At 51.8% G+C, this 27,943-nt stretch overlaps 1 protein-coding gene across 4 annotated transcripts in view; it reads right to left on the reverse strand.

The window, feature by feature from the left end:
• The window catches only part of OTOF (otoferlin), a 108,240-nt gene that overhangs the window by 39,185 nt on the left and 41,112 nt on the right, over positions 1 to 27,943 (reverse strand). For 2 of the 4 annotated variants that reach the window (XM_030036842.2, XM_030036841.2), the window contains exons 5-8: positions 26,091 to 26,302; positions 3,447 to 3,520; positions 804 to 930; positions 554 to 608 (exon numbers count right to left, since the gene is read on the reverse strand). In XM_030036842.2, the coding sequence (XP_029892702.1) occupies positions 554 to 608; positions 804 to 930; positions 3,447 to 3,520; positions 26,091 to 26,302 (468 nt within the window). Of the gene's footprint in view, positions 1 to 553; positions 609 to 803; positions 931 to 3,446; positions 3,521 to 8,936; positions 8,967 to 11,237; positions 11,286 to 12,201; positions 12,223 to 13,200; positions 13,237 to 22,323; positions 22,412 to 22,575; positions 22,710 to 22,800; positions 22,888 to 26,090; positions 26,303 to 27,943 lie in introns of all 4 variants that reach the window. The other 2 variants (XM_030036843.2, XM_041128749.1) reach the window with 2 other exon arrangements.

A 27,943-nucleotide genomic window follows, 5' to 3' on the forward strand; every position in this document is an offset into this window, starting at 1 on the left:
GGGGGCAGATTGCTGCTCGGGAACTAACTGGGCATCAGTTGGTGAGTGGTAAGTGATTGCATTGTGCATCACTTCTTTTGTATATTGCAATCCTTTTATTATCATTGTCATTTTATTATTGTTATTATCATTATTAGTTTCTTCCTTTCTGTCCTATTAAACTGTTCTTACCTCAACCCATGAGTTTTACTTTTTTTCCCGATTTTCTCCCCCATCCCACTGGGTGGGGGGGGAGTGAGTGGCTGCCTGGTGCTTAGTTGCTGGCTGGGGTTAAACCATGACAGGGAGTAAGAGAAATGTATTGGAGATAGCCTGTTTCAATCACAGATTAATTTGGGCTTTCTGGGCTTCACACAATGGAGAGCAAAACCAATTAATTACTTAATCTCGAGCTTATCGCTCGACCGTTTAAATGCCAGCTCTTGGGAAGTCATGCTTTGTGAGTGCAGTGCATTGAAACCCAGCACGAACTCGTGCCCTGCAAAACGGTCCCCTCATCCCTGGAGTTGTGGCCCCCATGAGCTGAGGTTGGGCGCACAACATTGTCACCTACCTGGTAATCCATTGGCCTCCCAGCACTCGGCTCCATTTTGATGTCAGGCTTGGACCTTGGGAGGGGCAGAAGAAACTCTCAGTCAAACCACAGATGGACTTGCAAGCTGTGACACATTTGCAGGGTCACCCCTCAAAGCTCCTGCCCCCTTTGAATCTGAGGAATAAAATCCCTGAGAACACACGGTTGTGGGGTGTCTGCCAGCGTGCCCTCACCTCCTGGTTTGCACAAGCTCACATCTGGACCTCACCTCTTGTTCGAGACATTGGTGGTGACAGCTGTGACGGAGGCCAAGGAGATGGTGTCTGGCTCCAGTCTGCCTCCCTGTCTCATGGCTTTTCGGTCCAGGTCTTCTGCCTCCAAAACAGCAGGTTCATCTGCATAAAGGAGACAAAAGAATGTCTCTTATTGTTTCCACTCAGTAAATAATTAAAGGCGAAGAGAAAGGTAACCAATATGTCCTATCAACCTCACCTGATAATACAAAGAACAATGGTCACCAGGTCAGGTCACAATCAACCTGGTCTAAAAAGGGATTAAAAAAGAGGTATTGCCTCCTGTGACACATTATTCTGCCTGGGCAGCATGCCCATGTGTGGCTTTGTGCAGGCAGAAATCCAAAAATGACAAACACACCAGACCTCAAGGGGTGAAAGAGCATTTGAGCACGTGTTGCCGCTCTAACTACCAGAAGAACAGTTGCAAAGACAACCAACTGTCTAGCTTTGGGGTAGAGAGGTCTGAAAAAACAGGAGAAAGGGGTCATTTCCCAAGAAGAAAAATTTCTGCAGGGAGAGTCAAGACCCCAGACTCCGCTGGCACTGAGACACAGCTGTGTAGTCCACTGGTCTGCGTTTCTGTTGGAAGAAGTTGCTGAGATACTCCTTTCCTGTGCACAATCCGTGTGCATGTCATGCCTGCTCCTCCTGCCTTTGCTCTGGTTGATAAATGACCACAAAGCAGCAATGATTTTTTTCTGTTGGGACAGAAACATCAGTATAGTTGTCGGGTCACTGGTTTGCTTTGATGGCATGGCTGTATGAATCCACTCATACAGCACAGACACTGCTCCTGGGAAACAGGTTCCCTGTCTCTTTACTAACCTAGGCAAGCTTGTAGCTTGCTCCAGGAGAGCAGAAATCAGGTTTTTCACCATAGTCTGGATTGGTTTTGTGAGATAAGATGGGCTTTAGATGAAGCGAGGGAGATCTAGGCTGGGTGTTAGGAAAAGGTCTCCATCAGGGTGGAGAGAGACGCACTGCTGCAGGTTGGGTGGGGAAAGGGGGTCCTCAACTCAGCTGGGAGTTTTTGAGATTGAGTCAGAGCCACGCCAGCCGCGAAGGACCTAAGCGGGTTCGATGCTGCCACGTGCGGGTGGGCGGACAGCTCGCATCCTCCCAGCTTGGTTTTCGGTGATTCAGTGGGCCTTTCGACCTGAGCAGGACCAGCAGCCTATGGGAGGAAAGCAGACCATGGCACAAGAGGGCTGCTGGCTTGGCCAACAGGCAGAGGGTGCGACACATCCACCCCGTCCCATCACCAGCTGGCCAGACCAAGGGTAGGAATCACAACTGAGCCAGCACGGAGGCTGAGAGAGGAGGGTGGTGTAAAGAGAGCAGAGCCCTGGTGAGGTGCGTGAAAGCCTGGGGAAGGTGGAAGAAGGAGCTCCACAGCTGTGCAGCACTGACCACACCATGCAATACAGCAGCTGCGTTGCAGCCATTCCCTGACCACGGGTAAATCCCCATCTGTGACGGCACTCTACTACCTGACTGTGCACCCTGTTCCTGCCTTTGCATCCCAGATGCTTTCCCCACGGTCTTGTGTGAAGCTTTAAGCACGAGATGAACACTCAAGGCACCAGGGAGAGAGGGAGGCCACCCAGGTTTCAATGCCATGCCTTCCCACAGGCTGCAAATGCTTCTACGTACACTGGTGTCCCAGGCCAAATTCCCCTTTTCCTATCCTCAAACCTGGCTGAAAAACAGCAGAGATTTGCCCAGAAACATTATCTAAAGCAATGCTTTGTCCTTGCTCGCAAAGACGCGTTCCCTCATTTCTTTGCTGTTGAAACTCAATCCTTTGCTCTGAATGGAAACAACAACGAATTTCCGATCTCTGACCCTCTTGTGCGTTTCCAGAAAGGCGTCCGATTTCAACGCCGCTGCGGTGCCGAGCCCGGGGGGACCGGCAGCCCCGCAGCAGCTGAGCCCTTCCTCTCGTGGTGCTGCTGCTGCACCGCGCACCCAGCAAGGTGCAAGGGCTAAATCCTGCTTTGTGTTATCACATTTGCAGATCATCCCCTCAATATAATCCAGAAGCTGCCTGCATGACTCCCGGGGTTGTCACAGGTGGGATATCACAAGGTGGGTGATACCCGGCCAAGCCTTCAGCTGGAGAATCTCTCCATCAGTTCCTACTTCCCACCAGCTCTCCTCCCAAGCACCCAATGTTCCCTGTCTAATCCCCAAGTTACTGACTGGCTGTGCCCGACGTGAGCCACTTTGGGGACAGACGTTTTAGTAGGGCCTGTAGCGACAGGACAAGGGGTAATGGTTTTAAACTGAAAGGGGGCAGATTCAGGCTAGATAATGAGGAAGAAATTGTTTATGCTGAGGGTGGTGAGACACTGGCCCAGGTTGCCCAGAGAGGTGGTCGATGCCCCATCCCTGGAACCATTCAAGGTCAGGTTGGACGGGGCTTTGAGCAACCTGGACTAGTAGAAGGTGTCCCTGCTCATGGCAGGGGGATGACCTTGAAATGTCCCTTCCCACCCAAACCATTCTGTGATTCTGTAATTCCATGGGGCCTCTCAGGTGCTTTCCTGGGATGTGGAGGATAGCCAAAAAGCAGCACTGGAGCAGGCAACCACCTCTTCCCAGGAGCAACGTACCTTGTTTCCGATGGTCATCCTTTGGAGGGCGCGTCTTGCCAAGCTTCATGGCTGAAAAAACTCCTTTCCCAGCTCTGGAAGAAGAGATGGAGAAATAAAAAACCCCATCAATTACTGTATTTTTCATGCTGTTTCTGGGACTTGGGAGTTGGAACAGGAGGAGTCTTTCACAGCTCAAAAGCAAGAGAGGAAATATCAGCTGAAAGACTAAGCAGGGGCTGCTGCAAACATGCCACAGGGCAGAGTCAAGACTGCAGCTAAATGCACTGCCGTTGAGTCTTGGGTCTCCTTTTTTTGCCTCAGGGAATGCCCCGACTTGGAATAAAACACAAAGCTGGAGCACAGTGTTAGCAGCCAACAAACTCTTCCCTGAGACCTGTGCCTCCTGTCTCTGCTGCTGGCCCCGGCTGCGCACAGAATTCTCATCTCTCCCAACCTGTTTGTGCAATTGCTCCCCAGTTACCTAAAACCATTTATTAAAAATGAAAACAGCCAACCACTTCCCCCAGCACCTTGCTGTGAAAAATCGATAACCTCTTTGGCTAGATCAGCAGCAAACCTATGCAGATCCTAAAGTTTTTCAGCAGCCCATTGCAGCAACATGATTTTTCCCCTTCCAGCATGGTAAACACCAGTACCAGGTCAGTCTTAGCTCCCTGTCTGAATCTAGGCTGGGGTCAAATTCATTGAGGACAGTTTGGGCTGGATTGTCTGACAAAATAATGGTTTGCAAATGGCTTGTCAGTTGCTTTCTAAAAATAGCCATCATTTCAAGACAACTTTAAGAAGTAGAACTTCTAGCTCCAAATGCTTCAGTGGGGCTAGGACCGTTACTCCAGCTCAGAAATCAGCCCATGCAACCACAAGTGCATTGACAGTCTGGACTCCTACGTTACTTGGCGTTTGTTACATACACGTACAGCAAATATACACAAATACAGCATTCAGTAAACGATAGGATTTCTGCACTGCAACCTGGATTGCTCTCAAATGCGGATCTAGCAAATGGACAGGTATTGTTAAAGACCATAAAAGCCTTGCAGATATTTTCAGGAGACTGTTCCCTGTATTTGGACGTAAGTCTGTGCTGCTGTTGCAAAGAGGTGGGAGGTTCTGAGTTACCGCGGTGAAAGTTACAGAGTCTGGATGTGATGTGGATTTTTAGCCTGGAGATTCAGCTGAAAACCTCAGTAGGAAAGAACCTCCATATTATCTGTAAAACTGAAGCCAGCAAGAAGTACAAGTCAGACCATGCGATAACCCTGTTCTGATATTAAAGAGCAAAGAGTTGGAGAGAGACTTGAAGGCAATGGCCTGTGACTGTCCCAAAAGCAGAAGGTGGTAAAGCCGAAGGGGAATTTTTTTGCTTGGAAAATTCCCATTCCCTGAAAGCGTTGCTCTTTGCAGAAGCCTTGCAGCTTGGATGGAGATGTTCTTGGGCCAGCTTGGAAGCAAGGGGGGACCTCACCTCCAGCCTTGACCTCACCTCCAAGCTGGCTGCCAGGGCAGGGGAGCCAGGGCTCAGCACCAGCCCTGGATGCAGCAGGATTGGGATGCGCTGCCCACAAACCAGGCAACAGCATGGAAACTGTGGGATCCCCCAGTCTCAGCTTTGATCACATCTGGCTGGGGCCAAAGGATGAAGCTGCACATTTTTTTTTTTTTTTTTTTTTTTTTTGCAAAACAAAGAAGTCCTGGCATTGCAGCCAGCCTGATGCATTTGTTGTCTTAAATAACAACTGGAAGTTTGCAGGCTGCTGACAGAACCGGAGCAAATGAGAAGAAAATTAAGGAGAATAGGAGGATAATGTATTCACCAAGTAAGGGGGAATTCAATCGGGGCAGAAGGCCAGCATAAGATACAGGAACTATTTATAGCTGAGGTTTAATTGGGACTAAAGCAATGCTTGGGCCTCAAGGCAGTCTCTGATAGCTGTGATTAATTCACAGGATCCTCAGTGAAAGGGCAGTTTCTCAACAGACAGGAGGAAAGATGAGGGCTAGCTTTCTGTATCTGTAATCCTGCCAGGGAACACCTGCCTTGAGGTGCTACGGGGGAAGTAACACTTTCAAGCTATTTGCAAACTCATTTTTTTACAAGCAAATGCTGTGATAAGAGCTCAGGCTGTGAAACTCTGCTCCGAGACCACTCTCCATCACTGAGTTTCCTTCCAGCAGCTGTAGGAAATCCAGCAGACACACAGCCCCTCCATAAGACAACATACCTCCAGGGTCAGTTACGTTACATTCGCTTCTTTCTCATTAATTTCTTAAAAATGGAGGGTGGAAAAAAATCCCACCAGCCCCAGAGCTGGCATGCAGGCAATTTTCTCACTGATGTTTAGTGATAAAATCACTGTATCTGTCCTGGGAATTTCCGAGGTTCCTTGGGAAATAAAACAAAGCAGAAGAGCAGCTGGTGATGGAACCAGTAGGACTCTGGAGGGAAGACACTGGCAGTGCTGGTCCTCTACCAGGACCCAAAATAACAAGGTCCTTGCGTGGGCACTGCGGACGCACTGGGTCCTGGTTAGCACAGCATCCGATGCCCCTATCAGTAAAACGATCAAGCTGGTTTTGGGCCATGTGGAACAAGACTGGGATTAAGCCCCTGGGCCAAGCAGCGTGCAGAGACCCGTCCCAGCAGCACCAGTCCAACCCAGCTCCTTCCAGAGGGATGCACGTGGGAGCTGGTGTCAACCCCATCCCCTCCCGGAGCGATGACCCCTCGCTGCCAGCTGAGCCTCAGTAAATGTGCTGGGGACATCAGCTGCAGGAGCCTCTCGTGTGTCCCAAAAGGTAGTTTTACTGCAGAAGAGGCCCCAGAAATGGGAAATGGCCTCTAGCACATCCACAAAACGAGCCTCAGCTCTAGCAGGTTCAGAGAGCTGAGTCCAGAGGGCACAAGGTCCCTCGCTGGCATAAAACTTCAGGTGCTGTCCCCACGCCTGCATCCTGGCCACAACTCCCTGTTGCTCTTCACAGCCCACAACATCTGGTACTGCCTCCTTCCTTCACCACTGCCCTTACTGGTATTATTGCAGTGGACTGGAGTCCCAGGGAGGCAAATATCTAGGAAACAACAGAGTTTGAACATCACTGAGAAAAGAAAAAAAAAAAAAAAAAAAAAAAAAAAAGGAAGAAAAAAGAAAAAAAATAAAAAAGAAAGTGGATTTTGGCAGCATACTTGATACGTGCTGAGAAGAAGGGAAGAAGCAAGTGAAGGATGAGGAAGGAGCCATCCCAGATGCTTTGGAGGCAGATGCCCAGCGGCTCACCCTTGTTCCCCAGCCCCTTCCCAAGCCCCATCTGTCACCTTTTCCAAGCCAAGTGAGCACTGACACGTCCCATACAGCCCCCTCCTTCCCATCCCTCGGGAGTACTACCTTCACCCGCTGGCTGTCCAGGACTTGGCTTCCCCCAGGAGGAAGGAGATGCTGGAAGAGCTCAGCCGAGACAGGAGAGCAGCCAGCGGCACATCTAGGGTGGAGCGGCCATCCCAGTGCCGAGGGCAGAGCCGTGCCCCACGTGCCGGTCGGGACGGAGCGGGGATGGGGACCCCGGCCAAGCCTCCTCTCTGGGCACAGCAGGGTCTTTGCAGCATTAAACAGGGGTCGTGCCAACCCCTCCACTGGTCCTGCCAGGCATCCGAGGGTGCGGATGGGAAGCCGGCACTGGCAGAGAGCTGACACCGTCCCCACATGAATATTACATGAGGACCCGCGAACCTGAGATGCCGACACAGTCTGTGTGGTGGCACCAAGAGCCCCCCCGCCCTTTCCCAAAGCCTGGGTTTAGCCTGGTTTCCTAAAGAACTGACATGCTGGAGAGGATGCTGCTGCCCACCCGCCTGCTCCTCTCCAAAACAGTGCAAGCTGCTGGCCTGTTGCAACCCAATTTGGCAGCAGGGTCAAGACTGGGTTCCTGCAAGCTTGGGGGTGGAGGACCGAACACCTTGACTCTGTTCCCAAGCAGGGACAAGCCTCCAGACATGCTTGAACCTGTATTAGACACCAGAGTCTCCACCCAGCCTCCCACAGCATTCTCCCCTTGGATTTTCTGGTGTCTAATACAGGATGGAACAGATGAATTCTCTTCAGTCGATGGCAAAGCACACATCCTCTGTTTGGTTTGCTGCTCCCAGAAGCACTTGGCTTTGTCGTTTAGGGTTTTGCCCGTGTGGGTCTCCAGGAGGGGAGCACGGAGGGACAGACAGATTTTGAGACAAGGTCAGAGAGGTGGAAGCAGGCTTTGTCCTGGCCAGCTTCTAGTTAAAGATACGGTTGCAGGTTACTGGTTAATTATTCATGGCTAAAAAGGACATTTTAATCATTGCCTTTTACTGGGGAGCTGGGAGCAGGGAACACGGTTTCCAAGGCTCAGTTCTTTGCAGGAATTATGCCCATCAGGCAGGTGCTGCCTCCATCGCCCCCGTGCTAAGAAGGCTTCCAGTTCTCCTGCCTGTACTGGGGACAGACCCCACTGCCAGCCCCACAGGGTCATCCTGCACACACCGCCCTTGAGCCCAGGGAAGACCCTGACCCTCAGACCCAGTCTGCCTCTCCCCCTTCCCCACACAGCCAAACTGGGGAGGGGAGCCAGCAAAGGCCAGGCTGCCTGGTGCAGGGCAATCTCTTCCCATCTTTTTTTGAGTCTGCCCTCTCCCTGCTGACTGCTTGAAGGCATTTCTCTCCTTTCCCCAACTCATCTCTGCCTCCTTGCTTTACACCATTAATCAGAAGAGTCCATCAGTAAGATACTGCCCTAAACTGGTCCTTCAGCTGCAGTGCAATAAACACAAGCCAGAAGGGACCTCACTGATTGGGAATTGCCCTGCGGTGACTGCAGGGATCATCCCCTGGACAGCAGGAGATTAGCCTGTGCTCACAGGAGACTGGAGCTTAAATTTCAGCAGATCTGCTAAGCCAGAGAGCTGGAGGATGCTGCTGTTGGGAGAGAGCTCAGACACAGCCCGGTCTGGTATCAATGCAAGCAGCTGCAGATAAAAGAAAGGCAGGAGCTGAAGAAACTTGTCTACATGGATGATGTGGCAGCCTTACCTGTGGGCACAGGAGCTGTAAAGCTGGTGCCAAGTCCCATTTGCCCAGCCCTGTGCTGATGACCTGCACCCAGACCCTCTCCTGCCCTGAGCCCTGGCCAGGCTGTCCATGCCCAAGCTGGGAAACTCACCCCCCAGCCAGGACCCATCCAAACCTGATAAGAGCCAGGCTTCTCTCGAGACCTCACAGTTCCTTTCCAGTGCTGCCAGAGACTGCTCCAAGCCTGTCTTTTACATTTGGCTTTTGCTGTAGATAAATATTCCCTGCAGACTCTGAAGCCTGAGGCCACACATCCAAGAGACCCAAGCTCCTCCAGGGCTGACAGGCTCAGTTTTAGAGAAAGGGAGAGCACGCCATGTACGGGATCAGCCACGACATAAGCTAGGAAAGCTGGAAACAAGGAGGAGAAGGAGCAGGAGAGCGAACCTACTTGTGCTCCTTCGTCTTCTCTTTGCCTTTGCTGGAGCCGGTGGCCACGCATCAAGGGAACAAAAGGCAAACAAGCTTCAGTGCACTTCAAGTGCTTCAAATCAGACCATAAAATCAGAAGAGGCTGCTCTTCCCTTGTAGCTTCCCTGCTCCTCGCAAGTGCTCCAAGTGCCCCATCCCCAGGTTGCAGTCATGGGCAACCTTCCTCAGCAGGGTTGACCCCAAACACCCCTGTCCTGCCCACATCTGTAATTTAGGTGGATAACATGTCTGCATGACCCTTTGCTAAGCTAGAGGGGCTCAGGGGAACCGCAATTCCCTGCTCCAGGAGCTGGAGGTGATGGGCAGTAACTGGATGTGTGTATGGGGCCAGTAAAGCAGCTACAGCTGTCTGTGCATGCACAAGTACGAGTGGGTGCGTGCACAGATTGGGGATGCTGCCGGGGCAGGAGACAAGGCTTCTTCTCCTTTTTGGTAGAGGGGAGCGCTCTTCCTTACCTCCCACAAAGGTGTGTTCATATCCTCCCTCCAGAGAGGACTCAGCTGGAGGAGATGGGCTGGATCTGGGGGTCCTCATCCCTGTCCAGACTGCCACTGCGTCCTCCTGCCCTGAGACCGTGCAGGAAACGCCGACTCCTCACCTCCCTGGGTCACTTTGCAGACCCCTGCTCTGTCTCTGCTTTCTGGCTTTTCAAACCTGTTTTCCTTCTCTCATGGCTCCCGCTTTTCTCTCTTTGTGTCCTGCCTCCCCCCCACCCCGCCCCAGTCACTCTTTCTTCCCTGGCTAATCTCCCCCATTGTGCGCCAGCAAAGCAGGGAGGAGAAAGCAATTAACCAGCTCTAGAAAGTAATTAGGAGGGTTGGTTTTTAATTACAGCTTGTTACTCTGCTTCACCCTATGGCCGTGTCTGTGCTGAGGACGTGGGGCAGGAGGATGGCTTCAGAGCATGAAGCTCCAGCTCCCTGTGCACTTAGCTGCTGGAAAACCACATAGGAAAAAAAAAAAAAAAGTTTGATGTGTTGCTGGATGGGTTTTTGGAGAGGTGAAGTCCAGAAGACGAGCTCCAGCACAAGACAGGGGGCAGGACCCACTGGTGGGTGGGAATCTGGGAAGAGGAGGGTCCTCCTGTTCAGCCCAGCATGGGCAGGGATCAGCTTAGAGTCTGGGCTGGAAAACAGCCAAGGAATCCATCCAGAAGCTGCTTCTGAAACAAGCAGTCCTGCTGTCTCCCTGCACAGACACTTGCTCTGAGAGCAAACCAGCAGAAATTATTCCCTTGCCAGCTGAGCTTGCCACGGGAGCAAGCAAACACCAATGCCAGCACCTCAGCTGGTTCATCTGCATTGTAAAAGCTGCCCTAGTGCCCTTGCCCAGTGCGGGGAGAGGATTTAAATCACTCCATGCTTTTTCCTGCAGCTCGTGGATGTGGTCTGAGCTCCCCGCAAAGCCATGGTTCATCACCATCTCACCCCCCAGTGTGGCTGGTTCATCTGGGTCTGAACACACAAACCCTTTGCATCGCTGCAGGGATGAGCATCTGCATCTCCCCGAGCGACTCACTGGTGCAAGACCCTTCCCTGCCACAGCAGGGCTGGGAAAATCTCCCTCCCCACCAGTGCCCCTCCGAACTGCCCCGGGAGTGCCAGACTGTCTGGTCTTCCCCCATGCTGGGATGGGGAGCAATATTTTCAGGTGGGTGGGACTGGGCAGTGCTTGAGCCTGCATCCTTCCCCTGTTCATTTCACTGGTGTAAATGTGGTCTGGATGAGGGATGCAGGAACACAGCAGTGGCTGCCCTCTTGCTCTGAGGGTCTCTCTCCTGTGACTCTCTGCTCTCCTGGCTCCCCTATGCAGCAACGCATGGTGCTTCTGGTCCTGGGCACTTGGATCATCAGTGCCTGGGCGAACAAGCTGATTGCACTACATGAGAGATCCAGAGATTCTTCTCCAAGGGCCTGGTGGAGCAGCTAACACCAGATTACTCTTTCTCCCTCCCCTCCTTTACCCCTTGCCCCTTCCACTCCAACTCTCACTGCAAAAGGTGCCTCTCTGACTCCAGACAGCCACAGTCTGGGCTCTGGGTGCCTGAAAAGGGCACAGATTTCCCATTAGTGGCACCACCAGAGAATTCTCATTTTATGCCTTCAAGCGACTTGGTCTTAAGCATTCTCACTAGCACAGAAGAACTTGTGGTCCTGCCCTGCAGCCGTTTCGGGGGGATGCAGTAACTGCTGCGAAGGGCTAGGGGCTGGAGCTGGAAAGTGAGCATGGGCACAAGCAGGGTCGGGGGAGTCAGGGTACCTGAATGGTAACATGAGATGTCTTTTCTCTTTCCCCTTAGCCTTAGCTCTGCAATCACAAAGAGCAATTCATTCAGACTTGATTCATCCTGCTGCAGTGGCAAAGACCCTTGCCCACCTTCTCCCCTCAAAACCCCCATCAGCAACATGCACCAAGCAATCAACCAAACCCAATTCGCAAGCATGCCAGAGGGAGATCTTGCTGCATCAGGACTTCCTAACCCACTGGCATCCAGGGAACTGGGTACAGAGAGAGTGACAGTACTGGTGGTGCTGGAATGAGGAGGGAGGAGAGAGAGTGCATGAACAAGATAGAACAACTGACAGAAAAAGAGCGTGGATGGATAAATCATATGGCACTGGGCTGGCTGGTACTATGCATAGATGGATGGACAGATAGCATCACAGTAGGATGGATGGATGGATGGAATGGCACTGGCAAGAATGGACAGATAGACAGACCTGTACTGGGATGGATGGATGGATGGATGGATGGATAGATGGATGGTGAGAATTGCAGTGATGGATGGAAAGAAATGCAGTAAGATGGATGGATGCATAGGACTGTATTGAGATGGATTGATGGACAGGTGGACAGATCGGTGGATGGTGAGAACTGCATTGGGATGAATGGATGGATGGGTAATGGGTGGGTGGATAGCTAGGCAGACAGACAAATATTATCCTTGAAGCTCCTTTGGAAGGCCCCTGACTAGAAGGAACATGTCCTTGCTGGGCATAGGAGAGAATAGACTGAACACAAAGAAGCCCTGCTCTTCAGGGAGGAGGAGATGGGGTGAATACAAGAAAGCCCTGCCCCACATTAGGAAGAGGGCAGGAAGCAGTTAGGACCTTTCCCTGGGTCCAAATGCCATGCAGGGATTGGTACGCCAACACGCATGTCACATACATGCACACAGCATGCCCAAAGGGCCTGGGTGAAGCAGGGATACCATGACCAGTACCTGGGATCTTCAGGGTCTTCGCTGTTTGGAAGAGACACAGCCAGGAGGATGAACGTGAGGAAGAAACAAACCCACCCAAACAGACATACCCTCCCACAGTCCCTGGGAGCCGGCCAGGCCAGGGGAAGGGGCTAACGGCTGCCACCACCCCCAGGAGGATCCTCCTGGGCTGATGCCGAGAAGGTTCATTCAGGGCAATGCACACCGGTGGGCAAGGTCTCATTCTGGCCTCGGCCAGCACTGTGTGGCGAGGTACTGAGGAGCCATTGTCCCACAGCTCTTTGCAGAACCTCCCAGGTCCTGCTTGCTAGCGGCAGGACAGCACTCTTCTGCAGGTTTCTTCTGCATCTTCTCCACCTCCCCCAAATACTGAGCAGCAGCAATGAAGAACAGACTTAGAGGGATGGGTTGGGTCTGGGATCATTGCCCTGGACTCACCCATGCCAGATAAATTTACTTATACAGATGTATTCTTATTGATGGTGCCTTTGGGAATCCACTAGCCCTACAGATGGGGTGATCATCATCATATTACGTGGGATACGGCTGTAGAGGGACCACAGGACCCTCCTCTCTTTTGCAATGTGTCATGGAGGAGGTTTGCAGGTGTGGCTGGGTCCCACAGAAAGCTCCTGGAGCACAGGGCTCGTATGCTGCTGTACAGCTCTTCCTCCCTTGCAGGCTTCAGCTCCAGCTCCAGAACACTCACGTGTGCTGTCCTGCGCTTGCAGAGAAGAAGTGCTGTGATGCTGATGCATGAAGCATTGGCTTCACCCAGGTCTGGACCACATACCCTGCTCTCCTGGCTTAAGATTCGGGAATTAATTTGAATTAAGGAAGATTTGGAGCTTAAACTGCATTGGCCTGTATCCCAAATCCTGGGCATATTTACACCTGGGCAGTCACATATTTGTGGGATGTGGGGTGACCGGGATGGGCTGAGATGAGAGCAACCCCCCCCCAAAAGCCAAGGTCCCACCAGTCATGACATATTGGTACCTTGCTACTGACTTGTATCCATCGTTATACTTAATCCTGAGTGAGGCACCAAAGAGAAAGAGAGAAAAAAAAAAAAAGAATACCAGTGTCAGGCTTCTTGAAGCAGCCCACTAGCAGCAAGGGAAACATTGACAAGGGACATCCCTTCCAAGGAGGGGAGGTGGTGTGTCCAAGCCACAGTTCCCTGCCACAGGGTGCTCCAAGACAGCTGACGGATGGTAACTTCAGCTGTGTGCACCCAGCCCAGGGTGCTCCGCTCACACTGTCCCCAGGAAAAACCTGGCTGGTGACAGGATCTGCACTTCTGGCACAAGGCACAAGAGCCGTCACCACCCTGGCACAGCCAGCATCATCCATTGCTCCTGCTCAGTCTGGAAGATCTCCTACACTGGAACAGTCTGGGGTCGATCTAGATCACAGGTGCTAACAGCTTCCAGGAAATATCTCAGACTGCTGGAGGCTCTGCCTTGGGACTCACAGCAGCACCCAGTCCAGTGCTTTGAACACCTTTTCCTAGCCCTTTTCCTGCTTTTCACGGTCCTCGGGATGCATTTTTTTCTAGCAATTTAATGGTATGTCAGAGGGATTGCAAAAAGGATGGGGGAAACTTGACAGGGACTGATAGACTTTGGGAGATCATTTCACTTCTTTTTGCTCAGTATGAAAAGGACTCCAGACTTGCCTGGTTATGCTGATGGAGGCACTGGTCTGGTGTGTGACACCCCTAAGATGTGTGTCCAAATGCCACACTTGAGTTAGCAATTGTGGACCCTCCTTATCTACTTGGACATGGAGGTTATGAACTGTCCACACTGGTCTTCCATGAGAACTGAGGATGGAGAGATATACATCCGAAGGCTGAGTCAGATTCTATGTGGGTAAACATCCCTTGGGAGATTCCTCTTTCCTTTGACTATAGGCACAACCTAGGAAGACTGGGATCATAGCGAGAACCTTGCTGAGCTTCCTAGGACCATGCAGGATGGTGCTGGAATGCACCTCACAGCACTATGTAATTTCTACCTCCCTATAGCCACAGCAGCTCTGGAAAGCCCCCATGAGCAGCAATAGCACCAAGCAAACGTGTTTGCACCATTGACCAGCACAGGCTGACCAGCGAGGTGCCCAGGCCTGACACAAGCAGGGAGTCTTGCCTCTCCCAGACTCCTGTCATGGGTATTTTCATCACCAAGTTCAACTCCAGTGCTTGGCAATGACCCCAGCTTTGGAGCAAATGACCCACAGGGATAATTAGTGGCGGGCAGAGGATTGAACCCAGTCAGACATGTCTTGGATCCAGTGGTACACACAAGAAAAGACGGCATCAATAATTCACCATGACCAGATTGCTTTCGGCTGCAGAGCTCTGTCCTGCCCATGAATATTTCAAGGTCAACAGCTATCAGGTGATGCTTCCTGGGATCTCAGTTTCAAGGTGGCCAGGAGCCATGACATACACAGCTGTACCCCATCCAAATTTTGGCAGTCCAGCGGGGTCCCTGCTCTCCCTGAACCACCTCTGGAAGTGCCCATCTCTCCTCACTGGCCACAGAGGGAATCTAAGGATATGCCTATATTGGTAAATAAATGAACCAGGGCTCATTCTCTGGCCATGACAGAGCTTGTGTCCCACAGGTAAAGTCCTTTCCCTCCGCAAATGGCATCCAGGCTACCTGGTGGGGGTGGTCCCTGGTCTATCATACCACAGTCATTGTGCTATCACAAACTATCCCAGACATCTATTGAGCCAAAGCCATGCCAGGAACCATGCTAACAACCTAAGAGATGGGAAGGTGCTACTGCCTGTGTCCGGGCTTGCTTCATCAAATGGACGCTGCGTGGGGCGAGCGGGCTCCTAGCCTGTCTAGACTTGACAGATCTGGGCCTCCGAGTTTTGACATTTAAGCCTGGATTTAAGGAAGCTCTCTCTGGAGAGCAAGACTTTGAACGTGTCTCAGCACTGCAGAGGCAGGATTTCAGGGCCACCGTCTGAGCAGGGCTGGTGTGGGTATTTACCTGGTGTGCTGCTCTTCTCCTGCATCATCTCCAAGGCTAGGGCATTTACAGAGAGAGAGGAAAAAAACCACTGTGATATGAGACAGAGGGCTCTTCCATTGTGTCCGCGTTTTTAAAACCAGGATGATTTGCTTCAGTACAGGAAGAACTTCAGAACACACCAACACAGCAAACCACTCCATGCATGTCTGAAAACCCACAACCACCTTGCACGGGGCTGATCCTCCCTCTGCCACCCACACCACTCCCTGCTGCGCCTGCAGGGTCCATGCGTGACCCCGACTGGCTTTCTGTGGCTATTTGGCTGGCCAAGCTCCACACTAGGGTGAAAGTGAACTGGTTCCCTACACCCCGGCCTCCTTCCTCCCCTCCTCCTTTCTGCTTGGGGTGAATAAAAGATGCTTATGCTGGAAAAAACTTTGCTGGGTTGGTGCTGTACCCTGTGTGAGGCTGCCTGGAAGGAGGGAAGATGAATTACCAGCTGCTTTTCCCTTTTTTGTCCCAAGTCCCGTGTTCCCAGCACACAGCCTGCTTTCTCGGCTGCTCCTGTGTGCTGAGCTGCGCTCACAGGGACCAGATTGCTCCTGAGGGGTAGGAGCCAGAGCCCAGCGTGGCGTCTCTGCAGTTAAGGCTGTTTCTCCCCAAACCATGTTGCTTTAGTGCACTTTGATGTGTGAGACCATCTTGCTGGGGGCTTTTTCAGCTGGGGTGCTAATGGCTTTCCTCCTCCTCACTGGTATCAGCTGCCTTCTCCTTGTCTCATCTCCAACCGGCTGCCAGCCTGCCCGGCCACCCAAACCCCATGAAGAACACAGAGGCAGCCCACGTGGGAAAAGATGAGCAGTCAGAACTGGTCAGCACGGAATTACCGCTGGGTTTCAGCTTTAGTAGGGCTTTGATCTGCTGTAGCACTGGTCACCTGCATGGCGGGAACCTGGTGCAGAGACATCCGTGTGGCTCTGCAGGAGCTGGATCGAATGCAGCATGCGGACCCTTTGCTGATGCATATGGACCTGGTTCCCCTGGTACTGGCAGCATGAGGTGAAGCCCTAGAGCACAATCCCCAAAATCCTTGATGAAGATTTGCAGGCTGGGACACTGCTCTGCTCCATGGGAAGGTGGCAGGGCTGCCCTGGACCGTGCTGGCTCTGCTGGGGCTGGAGAGGGCCGTACCTCTGCTAGCAGATGTGCCAAAGATGCATGATCTCTAGGCTGAGCCATCTCAGGGATGTCTGTGTCTGAGTCCCAGCGGGCTGACCAGGGGAAAAGGAGAGCATCAGGTCTCAAAGCCGGGAGTGGGGTGGAAGAAAGGCTGAGCAAGGAAGGAAGATGCCTGAGATCATAGGAATGGTCATTGGCAAAGATGGGAGTTAAACCAGGTCCCCATGTCTCAGGACAGACTTTTTAGTAGGGCCTGTAGTGATAGGACAAGGGGTAATGGTTTTAAACTAAAAGAGTGGAGATTCAGACTAGATATAAGGAAGACATTTTTTATGATGAGGGTGGTGAGACACTGGCCCAGGTTGCCCAGAGAGGTGGTGGATGCCCCACCCCTGGAACCATTCAAGGTCAGGTTGGACGGGGCTCTGAGCAACCTGGTCTAGTTGAAGATGTCCCTGCCCGTCGGAGGGGCGTTGGACTAGATGACCTTGACAGGTCCTTTCCCACCCAAACCATTCTGTGATTCTATGATTCCATGTCCCCAGAGCTGTAGACTGGCTTGGCCCATGATCCCTTAGGCTGCTCCTGGGACATTCAGGGACAGAAGGGGCCATGCCTTGTTAATCCCCCTTCTCTTGTCCTTGCCCCCCGCTCCTCTGCCTGCTCCTGAGCCCAGATCCAGCTGTCTGCACCCTGGTCCAGCTGCCCTGGTGCAAACTGTCCATCTTCTGTGCAAGACAGAGAGTCCAGGGGGTTCCTTGGGCTGGAGGAAGGACACCCTGGGGCATGCTCGGGTCTGCGATACTCTCGGCACAGCCGCTGGGAAAGGGATGGGGGGATAAGGATGGCCAGGAGAGGGTCTAGCGGGAGCCCTCCCCAGCCACACTGAAACCTGGGTTTGAAATGCAGAGCTGGCAACACCAAAGCTTTCTCTTCTTTTTATTCTTTTGGTGCAATTTTGTCTTGGGTCTGGGATCTGTAGCTGATGGAAAAGTAAAGACCTTCCAGAGGAGCCAGGACATTTTTGTTCACACGAACAAAAAAAAAATTTAAACAAAATGAGTCCTTTTCTTTGATTCAAAAAGATGGTTCACATCAAAGTGATTCTTTTCAAAAGCCTGAATGTGGAACATCTTTTCTTTCCCTTGTTTGATTCATGGTAAACTCTAGCACAGGTTTGCTACAGCCCAAGCCAGGCTCAGCTTTGCACAGTGCTCCAGACATTTCTCCGAGCATTGTGTCCTCCCATGCAAAATCCTCCTGGCACCAGGGGAGCTCACTGAAAACACGGTCAATGGTAAAATGCCATTAACACCTTCAGAGGTGCAATCTGTAAGGGGATTGATCGCAGTGCAGGTTTGGGGAGGGGGGAGGCGGCTAAACGCTCCCCCACCCGGGGATGGGGCAGAGTGTACCAATATTTCCTGCATCTTCCCCTTCCTGCTGCATGCTTGCACGGACACAGCTAGCCCCGTTACCCCTGAAAAACCTGCCTCATTCAAACAGGTTTGCTCAACTGCTGCCATCTCCCTCTCTCTAACTTTTTCTTCACATACTCACTCCCCCGTGACTCCCACAAGCACGGACCCCAGCCTGCCAGTGGGAACCTCTTCCCTCCCAGCCAGGACCCATCCAGACCGACCAGGGGGTGGTCCTGCCTGGGCATCCTGGGGTGGATGATCACGGTCCAGCTCTCGTCTTCTGCCCTGCTATGCAGACAGAGCCCTTGGCCCCAGCCAAGCCAAAGGCAGAATGGAATAGAATAGAATAGAATAGAATAGAACAGAACAGAACAAAACAGAACAGAACTATTTCAGTTGGAAGGGACCTACGATAATCATCTGGTCCAACTGCCTGACCAATTCAGGGCTGACCAGAAGTTAAAACATATTATTAAGGGCATTGTCCAAATGCCTCTTAAGCACTGACAGGCTTGGGGCATTGACCACCTCTCCAGGGAGCCTGTTCCAGGGTTTGAACACCCTCTTGGTAAGGAAATGCTTCCTAATATCCAGTCTGAACCTTCCCTGATGCAGCTTTGAACCATTCCCAGGCGTCCTGTCCCTGGATCCCAGAAAGAAGAGCTCAGCACCTCCCTTTCCACGTCCCCTCCTCAAGAAGCTGCAGAGAGCAATGAGGTCTAGAGGAGCCCATCAGCCCACCTCCTCTGCTGGAGGGAAAATGCAGAGCACCAGGAGTCCTTGCTCCTGGCTGCCAAAATAACAAGAGCTGTCAAAATAATTAGAGCTATCAGAAAAAACTGGAGCTGACCATGCTGTGCCTGGGGAGGATGCTCCAGCCACGATGGCCCACAGGGACCCATCTGTTCCACCCACCACTCCTTTGGTCCATGGAGTGTCAGGAGCGCAGGAGCTCTCTCTGGAGCCCATATGAAGAAGTGTCATAGAGAGATCATGATTAGCACCCTGTGGGACTCGGCTAATTAAAAGTCTTGCTAATTTTGGTAACAGATCTAACATTCAAGTATAACAGAAGTAAGGGACTAATGGCCTGTCTTTAATAAATACTCAAGCTTACAGTTCCAGTTAGTGGAATAATAAAAGCAGTTCTTGCAATGCCTTAAAATGCCAACTTGGACTGTCTGCAGGCACTTCTGAGCTGGGAATTGTCTCGCTAACTTTGAGACATTTAAACTTTAGGTGGAGAGTAAACCTCTCATCTAGGTTCCCCGCCATTGACTGGTGAAGCAGAGGCAGAGTGGATGGCGGATCCTCCACTTGCCTTGAGCTTGGGTACGGGGGGGACAAACAGCCTGTGAAGATGCCCCACTGCTCTCCATTTAACTTTGAGGGAGCCTGGGAAGGTAGCTTAGAAAAGACATCGCATATTTGGATGGCAAAAATTAAAAGCTGTTCCAGGGGGTGGAAAAAAAACAGAGGTGGAGTTGGACTATGCAAATACCAACTGGTTCATGGTCTTGGCAAAGTTAAGCACCAATAATGATGCTGACACTGCATGAAAGCACTATGCGTACAACCAGAGGATGAGCCCAGGCTCCCAAGGGATCCATCAGCAGGCAAGGGTCAAGCCATGTGGAAGCATAGCTGTGTTTTAAGAAGAATATTTTCAGTGAGGCAGCAGCCTCCAACAAACTGCTTCCTGCAGGTCTATTGACTGCAGCCTTATTTCTTGGTGTTGTATTTGTCTCTGCCTGAATCATTAGCAGGGAGCTGGGGAGGTGCTCCAGGCCCTTGGGTACTTTTCCTTGTCACGGAGGAAAAATAGAAAAAGAGCTTTGCATCTGTACTTTCTTGCCAGGAATCCTGCTGGGACTTTATGGGGAGCAAATGGCCATCCCTGAAGGATTTGTTCCTACTACTGAGGGCAGAGCGGCCCCTGCGCACCACGCACTGGGGCAGGGCTTTCAGGTCTTGCTTTGCTGAGGGAGATAAAGCACAGACTGGCAAAGGGAAGACAAATCTGGCATCCCTTGCTCGCTGCTGCGTAACAGCTCAGTGCTGTAACATCCCCACCAGCTTTCCCTGGAGTGCTGGATACCTCCCTGGGCAGCCTGGGCAGCCCCTGGGCATAAGGATGTCCCCACCTCTAAGTGACCACAGGGAGGTGACCCTGGCTAGTAACCTGGCCAGACCTCCACATCTGCCTGCACGCAGGTCTGAGCTTCTGTGCAAAAATGCAAAGTCTGAGGCCAGGCAGAAGTTCAGTGAGTTTCAGGCTATGGATCAACAGCAAAGGTGGTGTAAGGTTTGGAGCCAGCTCCTTTGGTGATCAGCTTGTGGTCCCACTGTGAACTGGAAGCGATCCAGTTTTGAAAAAGATATAAATAAAAGCCTGGAGTGTTTATTTATTTACTGCTTGACTCTTTTTGCCTGGTGGATCTGTGCCCTAACCTGGCTGTTGGCTTAGCCAGGCAAACAGAGGTGTTGGCAGGAGAGGGGTGCTGGGAGTGATGAAGGATGCTGGCAGCAGAGGGACCTTGCTTGATCTCTCTGTTCTGCAGCATCCAGCCACAGCGACGCTCAGAGACCATTCCTCAATCCCTGCCCAGCAGGGCCAAGGGATTTGGGCACCTCTTTGACTGAAACAGTGAATTGTGATGGCACTTGCAGTTTTTTCTGCCTTTTACTGTCTCAGAGCCCAACCCTCACCTGTGCTTCTATTTGGACCATTGATTTACCCCGTATGAACTTGTTTCTCCCCCATCTCACTCCCTCTACTGAGATTTTGTCCAGAAAACAAGAGAATTCACCTTGTGCAAATGTCTTCTATGAACTGAAGTCGTTGCTCTGGGCATGGAGGAGTTACAAGAGCAAATATGGTATTTCCCTCCAAGGTGTGTGTCTTCTCCTGACAGCACAGGGACTGAGCCTGGCTCCAGATAACTCTGATATAATCCCCACTGCCGGCACAGGTTTCCAACATGTGTCTCGCCAGCATCGCTGGCACCTCTATTAGGCTGCAAGTGAATGGCTGAGAAGTGCTTGGCAAGCCCAGCGCTATTTATATATTCCTTGTTGTTGCTGCTGCTTTTCCCATTTCAAGGTCTGTTTGTTTCCCCCCTTCTGCATCCCCTCAGGAGAGGGAATCAGCTGAATAACAAAATAATGTCCCTAATGAGCCAGGGGAGGAGGTAAACAGCTTTGTGATGGAGACGACGCTGACAGAAAGCCTGTAGAAATCCAGGGAGATCTTTCCACTGCCTTAATTTGGATTCAAAGACCCCCCAGGGGGACACAGAGGATGGAAAGAGACTGTGAAGACACACAGAATTACAGGCAAAGGGGCTGCCAAGAAGATTTCAAGTCCAACTTCTTCCCCAAGAGGGATCAGCTCGGCCCAAGCTGTTCCTCAGATGTGCATCCAGCTTGTACTTAAGCATCTCCAGGGATGGGAGCTGAACTCCTTCCCAGTCAGACCTGGGATTTCTCTCCCCTTATTCCTACATGTCTCACTGCCACCTTGCAGAAATTTGATTTTTGGCTGTCCTGTGTCAAAAAGATGAGCAGCTTATCCCAAACCCAACCCTCAAAGGCAAGGTGGGAGCTGGGCTTGGCTTTGAACTTGGCTGCCTTGGTCTGGTCAGGTCCAAAGGTCGGTGTGGCACAGCAGGGCTGCCCATCTCAGTCCCCACACTGAGCCATGGTACCCGCAGAAAGCTGAAGGCATTGCACAGCCATGCCCCATCCAACTCATGGAGTGATGGCTCCCACACCTCGACTTGGCCCGAGTGGCATTTGAGCTTTTGGGGGACTCCCAGGCATCCAGCACCCTTGTCAGAGCATTTTGATTGTCCCTCCATCTCCAGGCACCCAGACATCCCAGAGACATCTACAGCCTGGGGCACTTGCAGGAACAGACATGCTTCTGGAGTGCCCTGCTCACTGGGCACGTGCTACAGCCACGAACCTCTACACTACGACGTAAAATGTTCAAGGGCACAATTGGAAGCCAAACTGCCCGGCACGCATCGCACCCACGCTAATGCTTCCCATCCAAAGAAAGGGTTTGGATGGGCAATCCCTAATCTGCCCTTTGGTACTGGGCCATGGCTGATGTACCTCCTGACCCTGCCTGGGGATCATTCGGGTCAGTGCTAGGTACCCAAAACCTTCTCAGAGACTGTCCTAATAATTTATTAAGATTATGGGCAGTTCAGATGCTTGGCCTGGCACTGTCTAATTAATGAGACTTGACAGACGTGTTTACCAGTACAGATGTGGCCATAAATTCCCATGACGGAGAGTCGGTGTCTTCACACTAGTGAAGCTTGAGGCACTCGGCAACAGGCTGCATGGGAAGCTGCTACGAGAAATGAGCTCCCCAGAAGCGCCGGGTGTAGGAAGAACCACCCTCATGTGCTTTCTGCCATCACTGGACCCACATGAATTGAGGATTCCTCCCCGGAATGCTCCTTCCTTTGGCCGAGCTGCTCTCAGAGGCGTTGGGTTGGCCCCTGGGTTTTACCTGAACTTCTCTTTGCTGCAGCTCCTTCCAAACTCTTCCTGGCACACGGTGGGCAACAACTTACAGCACTGCACTGCAAGAAAAGCCACTGCAAACAGAAATCGGATCTTCATGCACATCACAAGGAGCTCCTCCCCATGCACTGGACATGGCTGATCTCTGGTTCTGGGGACAGCTGTGCCTGGTGTATGGTGGGACCTGGAGAAGGAAGGGGGCCTCAAAGGCGAGGCGGTACCCCAGTTACAGCCTCACCCCAAGGCCCTTTCTCCACCCTGGATCCCAGCACACCTCTGGAGCATCCTTTCCAAGGATGCTTTTCCAGCTGCTCCATCGTTTCTCCCCACCAGCTCTCCTGCAGCCAAGAAATGGGAATCCAGGGGCAATGCCTGTGGGACATCCGTAGGGACAAGGCAGTAGCAACACAGCACTGCAAACCCCACTGCCACCAGCACGAGTGGGTGCTGACTGGCTCCCTACCTCGTGTTGAGGGATCCCTGGCTAAGGGTGTCCCCCTCTCCCAGAAGTTCATCTTCACTGTGGTAATACATCTCGTCCTCTTCCATCCTGCAAGGGTGGTGACACGGAAAACATCAGCGCTTTCCCTCCCTGGTATTTTTAACAGTAGTGGTGGTGACATTAATGACCACAGCCCTTGGGGCTGGCAGAGGGGAGTGCAGGGCAGCAAGGCACAGCCGAGCCTGACAGCCCCCTGCGCTCAGAATGATCTGCTGTGGGACAAGACTCCAAATCAGAGGACATGGGGAATCTCCTTGGGACAAAAGCAGCAGATGAAACCAGTTTTAGTTGAATTGTCCACACGCAAACTTATTTGGGACAGCGGGACTAGCATGCCTTGCTTTTTTGGTGTGTCTGCTGAGGAATTCTCCTCCCTCTCCTCCTTTAAAACAGTTGTGTATTGCTCAGCGTAAGCCCTATGTCCAAAGGGATTTTTTTCTAAAGCATCATGGATCTGAAGGAGAAACTGAAGCCAAGTATCAAGGGACTTTCACCAAGCTGTGACCACCAGGAGCCACTCTCCCCCCTGCTCGGAGACGCTGACCTGTGGGGGAAAGGCAGTGCAAGGATCAGTGCCACAGTACCATTTGCAGATGCCACAGTGATATTTAACCTCTACATGTCCCCGCTGCCTGTTTATAAACAACTGTTGCATTTACTTCAGCTCTCCAACAGGAAGGATTTTTCACCAACCACGTACGAACCAACCTCAAAAAGTCCTTCTGCTCGGCACTGTCTGCATGCAGCCAGCGCAGCTCGGCAGCCTTCAGCCACAATGCAGCTCTGTGCGCCGGGGCAGGGGTGCTCAGCAAACCACACATCTCCTCTTTAAAACTGCCCCAGGGTGGGATCTGTCAGGCTAAATGTGGCTGTCCTCACCCTCCAGCCGAGCTGGTCATCTTAGACTTATGTTACAGTCCCTGGAGACCTAATCCAGAGCCTCGATTCATCCGACTGCCTGCTGCAGGTGATGATGCATCAGCCACGCGGCATTAATTACATCTCAAGTCACGTTCACATCATGCTGCCCGCGCCTCCAAAGTCCACGTGGCGCAGGCAGGATGCTGATTTCCCGATATACGGGGCTGACAGACAGACTGAAACCCACTCTGCAAGCCGGGCTGTGCCTGGTACACTGCCCTGCCATCCCCCTTTTAAATCCTTCAGCATCTTCCCTGTTCAGCAACCTCACGGTCCACTGAGCCGGGAAACGAATCTGCACTTTCAATTTGCTTGAAAATCCACAGGTTTCAGCCCAATTCACATGGTTAATTAACTGCCTAGGAGTGATGCGAGCGACTGGAGATTTCGTCCCTCAATCTCACACCGTGGGGAGAAAGAAATTTTGCCCTTATATGGCCTCAATAAAGTGCTAAACCCAGACAGAAAGCAAATGCTACTTCAGAACACAATTGCATAAACCCAGCATGGGGGATGTATGGCTGCAGCGGCGCCTGAGATGTAAATGGTATTAAAAAAGCAGCCGATTCCTAGGGGTATGTTTGGATTCACACCTCCAGGCTGGGCTCCCATGTGGATTTGGAAACACAAGGGCTGTCCTTCTTCGATCCACCAGCACTTTACAGCCCTCGGACAGGGGCTGTGCTCATCCCAGGAGAGGGCTGGGTGACGTGAGGACCCAGCTCTGCCTGGGCTGCCTGCACCCTCCACCTGTCCCACTTATAGGGTCTCTCTCTTCTACCAGTTTATCTCTTTCCACAAGACTTTTAGCAAGTTCAGGACTTTGATGTCTCCACTCTTCCAACTGGAAGAGGCCAATGGGTTCAGGAGCTACTGGAGGGGAGACCGACAGACAAAGTCACTACTGTGGACAACACAACTACATAAACTATGTAAAGCTGCCTGAAAAATCTGGCTTAGCAGCCTGTGGAGCCAATTTATTTATACACAAGTGGGTTTACACTTGCAAAACTCTGTTGTCTGATGAGCTGGGTGATGATTTGAGCACGGGGTTCAGAGCACCTGTGATGCGGTGGGCTGAATCTGGCCCAGCATCACTGGGGCCGCAGTGTTCGTCCATGCCTTGCCCTCCTGGCTGCATATGAGGTGGTGAAGGGGCTGTTCCTCCCAGCCAGGGCTGAGCCCTGAGCATCCATAAGCAACAGCTTATCGTAGAACTGGTTCCAGCTTGCACTTCATCCCAATGGACCGCCAGCTGCAGCGTCCCCAGTCCTGAGCCCTCTCCACCCATCCCAGTCACCAGGCTGGATTTGCAACTCATTACAGCAGCTTTGGGTCACAAAACAAGAATATGGTCCCTGGGCTTGTTTTCATCCAGCGTTAGGTCCCATGAGCTTAGAAAGACACAACAGTGATGCTAAGGTCCCTTAAATGAATAGAAGGCTGGTAACAGCGTCCCTTAGAAGAACTGGAGGTGTCCCCTGCCATCACAGGGTGAGGGGTCCCTCAGCTAATCCAAACAGGGCTTACCTGCCCAGGCACTGCCTTTGGTATGGGATTTCATTTCAGCCTGGTGAGGTACATAAGCCTTGACAGACCGCCGTGGAGGGAGCTTTGATAATGTCTTGGTGAAGCTAAGTGCCTGTCTGAGTGCCAAGAGAGGTGCCAGGGCTCATTCCCTCCACCCGTGCCACAGCATCCATGGTTTCTCCTCCAGCCCCTGCTGTGGCACCTGCCTTGCCATGGGATGTGCACACTCGTACTGGCCCCCAGCATGCAGACACAGGTCAGAGGCACTGTCATGGTCACCTTCCACCCCAGAAGCATCCGCACCGGTATGGTTTGGTGGCCGACATGCCCTCCTCCCCCTGCCCCTGGCTGCAGCTGCACTCGCCCCTCGGCACACCTGCAGGTCAGTTCTGGGGGAACCACGAGCCCCATCGAGGTGCAAGACCCCACATATGGCTCTACACCCCACGCATGGCTCTAATCCCATCCAATATGAGGCCTGACCAACAGCCAGACCCTTAATACTCTCTGAATCTGTACCTAATCACATTTGATCTCTAGCATCTGCCGTGTGCCACAAACCTCAGTGCTTGCTGGAAGACTTAGCTCTGTGCTGGGCTGGCGTGGTGGGACCTGCTGGCACCAGTGGGTGGATGCTTACAGCCTATCCTCACCTTGAGCTGTGGTAATAGGTCTTCTGAGGGCCAGGAGACGTGATGTACCTTAGAGGAGCACTGGGGCAATGCTGCCCTTTCACGACAAGCCAAGCCCTCCCCGTCCCTGCTGCCATCACACATTTCAAGTGCTGAGCTTCACATTACCTTCTGAAGCTCCTCTCTGCGGACTGCTGGTTGGATTTGCCTGGAGAGACGTCTGAGCCCTGCCGGTGGCCAGAGAGGAGGCTGTCTGTCTCTAAGGGGTACCTGCCATCCCCTTCTGAGTGCACGCTGGGGGTCTCCAAGAACTCCTTGTCATTCCACGCACCCACTGTCCCGTCCAGAGCCTGGTACCTGATCTCTATGGAGATGCTGGTCTGCAACACACAAGGAAGACACGATCAGCCCCCCAGGGCAGCACAGGGAGGGAGGAAGGTCCTGCAAAATCTGAAAGGCAGGAAGAGCTGTTGTGTCAGCTGGCTCAATCTCTGAGCCTTACTGACCCCAAAGTCTCTTCTTTCCTAGTGCATGAGATGGAGTGCAGGTCTTTGGCTTCAAGAGGTGGTCCAACCCAACTCGGGCACGGTGCTGCAGCCTCCTTCCTGCTCAGGGACCTGATTCACTTGGAGTTGCTGGTGTGTCCCAGACCAGCTACATCAGATACGAGAGATATAAAAAGCCCTGAACAGCAGACCAACCCTTCAAGCAGCCGAAGGCACCATGAGCAGATGAAGGCATGTCATGTTGGTGGGTTTTTCCCTGTGGTGCATCACCTTGTTAAGAATTTGTGCCCTGCTGTTAAGTGCTGGGCTGCCAAGCCCCACGGATGCATGGTGCCTTGCTCCTGCCTGGCCCCATCCCATGCCCAGGCAGGGCAGGATTTGGCAAGGGATGGGCGTCCCTGGGAAGGTTTGGATGGATCCTGGTTTGGGGAGGGGGTCTCCCAGCCTGGCCACGACCACCCTGGCTGGGGGTCAGGGACGGGAAGGGACCTGGCACTGGTACTGGATCTGTCCAAGCTTCATCTAAAGCTTCTTCTGGATGAACTAAGTAAAAGTAAGGTCCTCTCCCTCTTCTACATGGTCATTCCCCACTTACCTATCCAAGATTGCACCTCACTGCTGCAGCAAATTCAGGGTTGGAGCTCCCAAACGTTTCCCCCCCCCCCAAAATATTTCTCTGGATTTAAAACCCAATCAAATATGTGCGAATTCATCTTGCTGCAAAGAGCTGCTGGCACTATCTTTGCCCTGACGACCAAAGTCCTTGTAAAACCACTGCTTTGGACAAAGCAGCCAGAAAAATCTCTCTCCTAAAAACATATCTATTTTGAAAAGCAAACAGCTGCTACAAAGATCAAAGCAAAAGCAAAAACCATTCTCCACCTCCACTCAGCTTCCACGGAGAAATTATAAGTTATATTTGATGCAAAGGCAATCGATTTTGGATGCAAGGACAAAACGAAAAGGCTAACAAGCCAGAGCAGGAAAATTTATTACAAAATCTTCCTTTTTTCAACTACATGTTTATGAGAAGGTACAGCATCCTCACTCGCTCCAACTGCAGCTTGTCAAAGGGATGATGAGAGGCTGGAAAATACAAGATATGGCCTGGAAGGATTCTGTGCATTTAGCAAATGACAGCTAAGGGGTGACTCAAACCCAGCTGGAAACAGAGCTTTGTGGAAGGTTTTGACTGATTTTATTCTTCATATGGCAAAATACAAATTTGAGTCAATCAAAATGATTTGCCACAGTGTGCTGACCTCACCAAGCTGTTTCGGATTGTTTAAAAAAGCAAATGCAAAGGAGAGACAAAAATCCATGTCGAAACATTAATTTTTCACATTTTTCAAACCACCTCAATGCTGTTGTGCAACACTTGATTTTGAAATCTCATTTTAAAACTGTATTTAAAAGTTGAAAAATCCTTTAAAAGCAATGAAAAATTATGGGTGTAATAAACTGAAAGATTTTGGTTTGGGCTGAATAAAGTCATCACTTGTTTGAAGGGGAACT

This window comes from Aquila chrysaetos, chromosome 15, assembly GCF_900496995.4.
Source record: "Aquila chrysaetos chrysaetos chromosome 15, bAquChr1.4, whole genome shotgun sequence".
Classification (NCBI taxonomy): Eukaryota; Metazoa; Chordata; class Aves; order Accipitriformes; family Accipitridae; genus Aquila; species Aquila chrysaetos.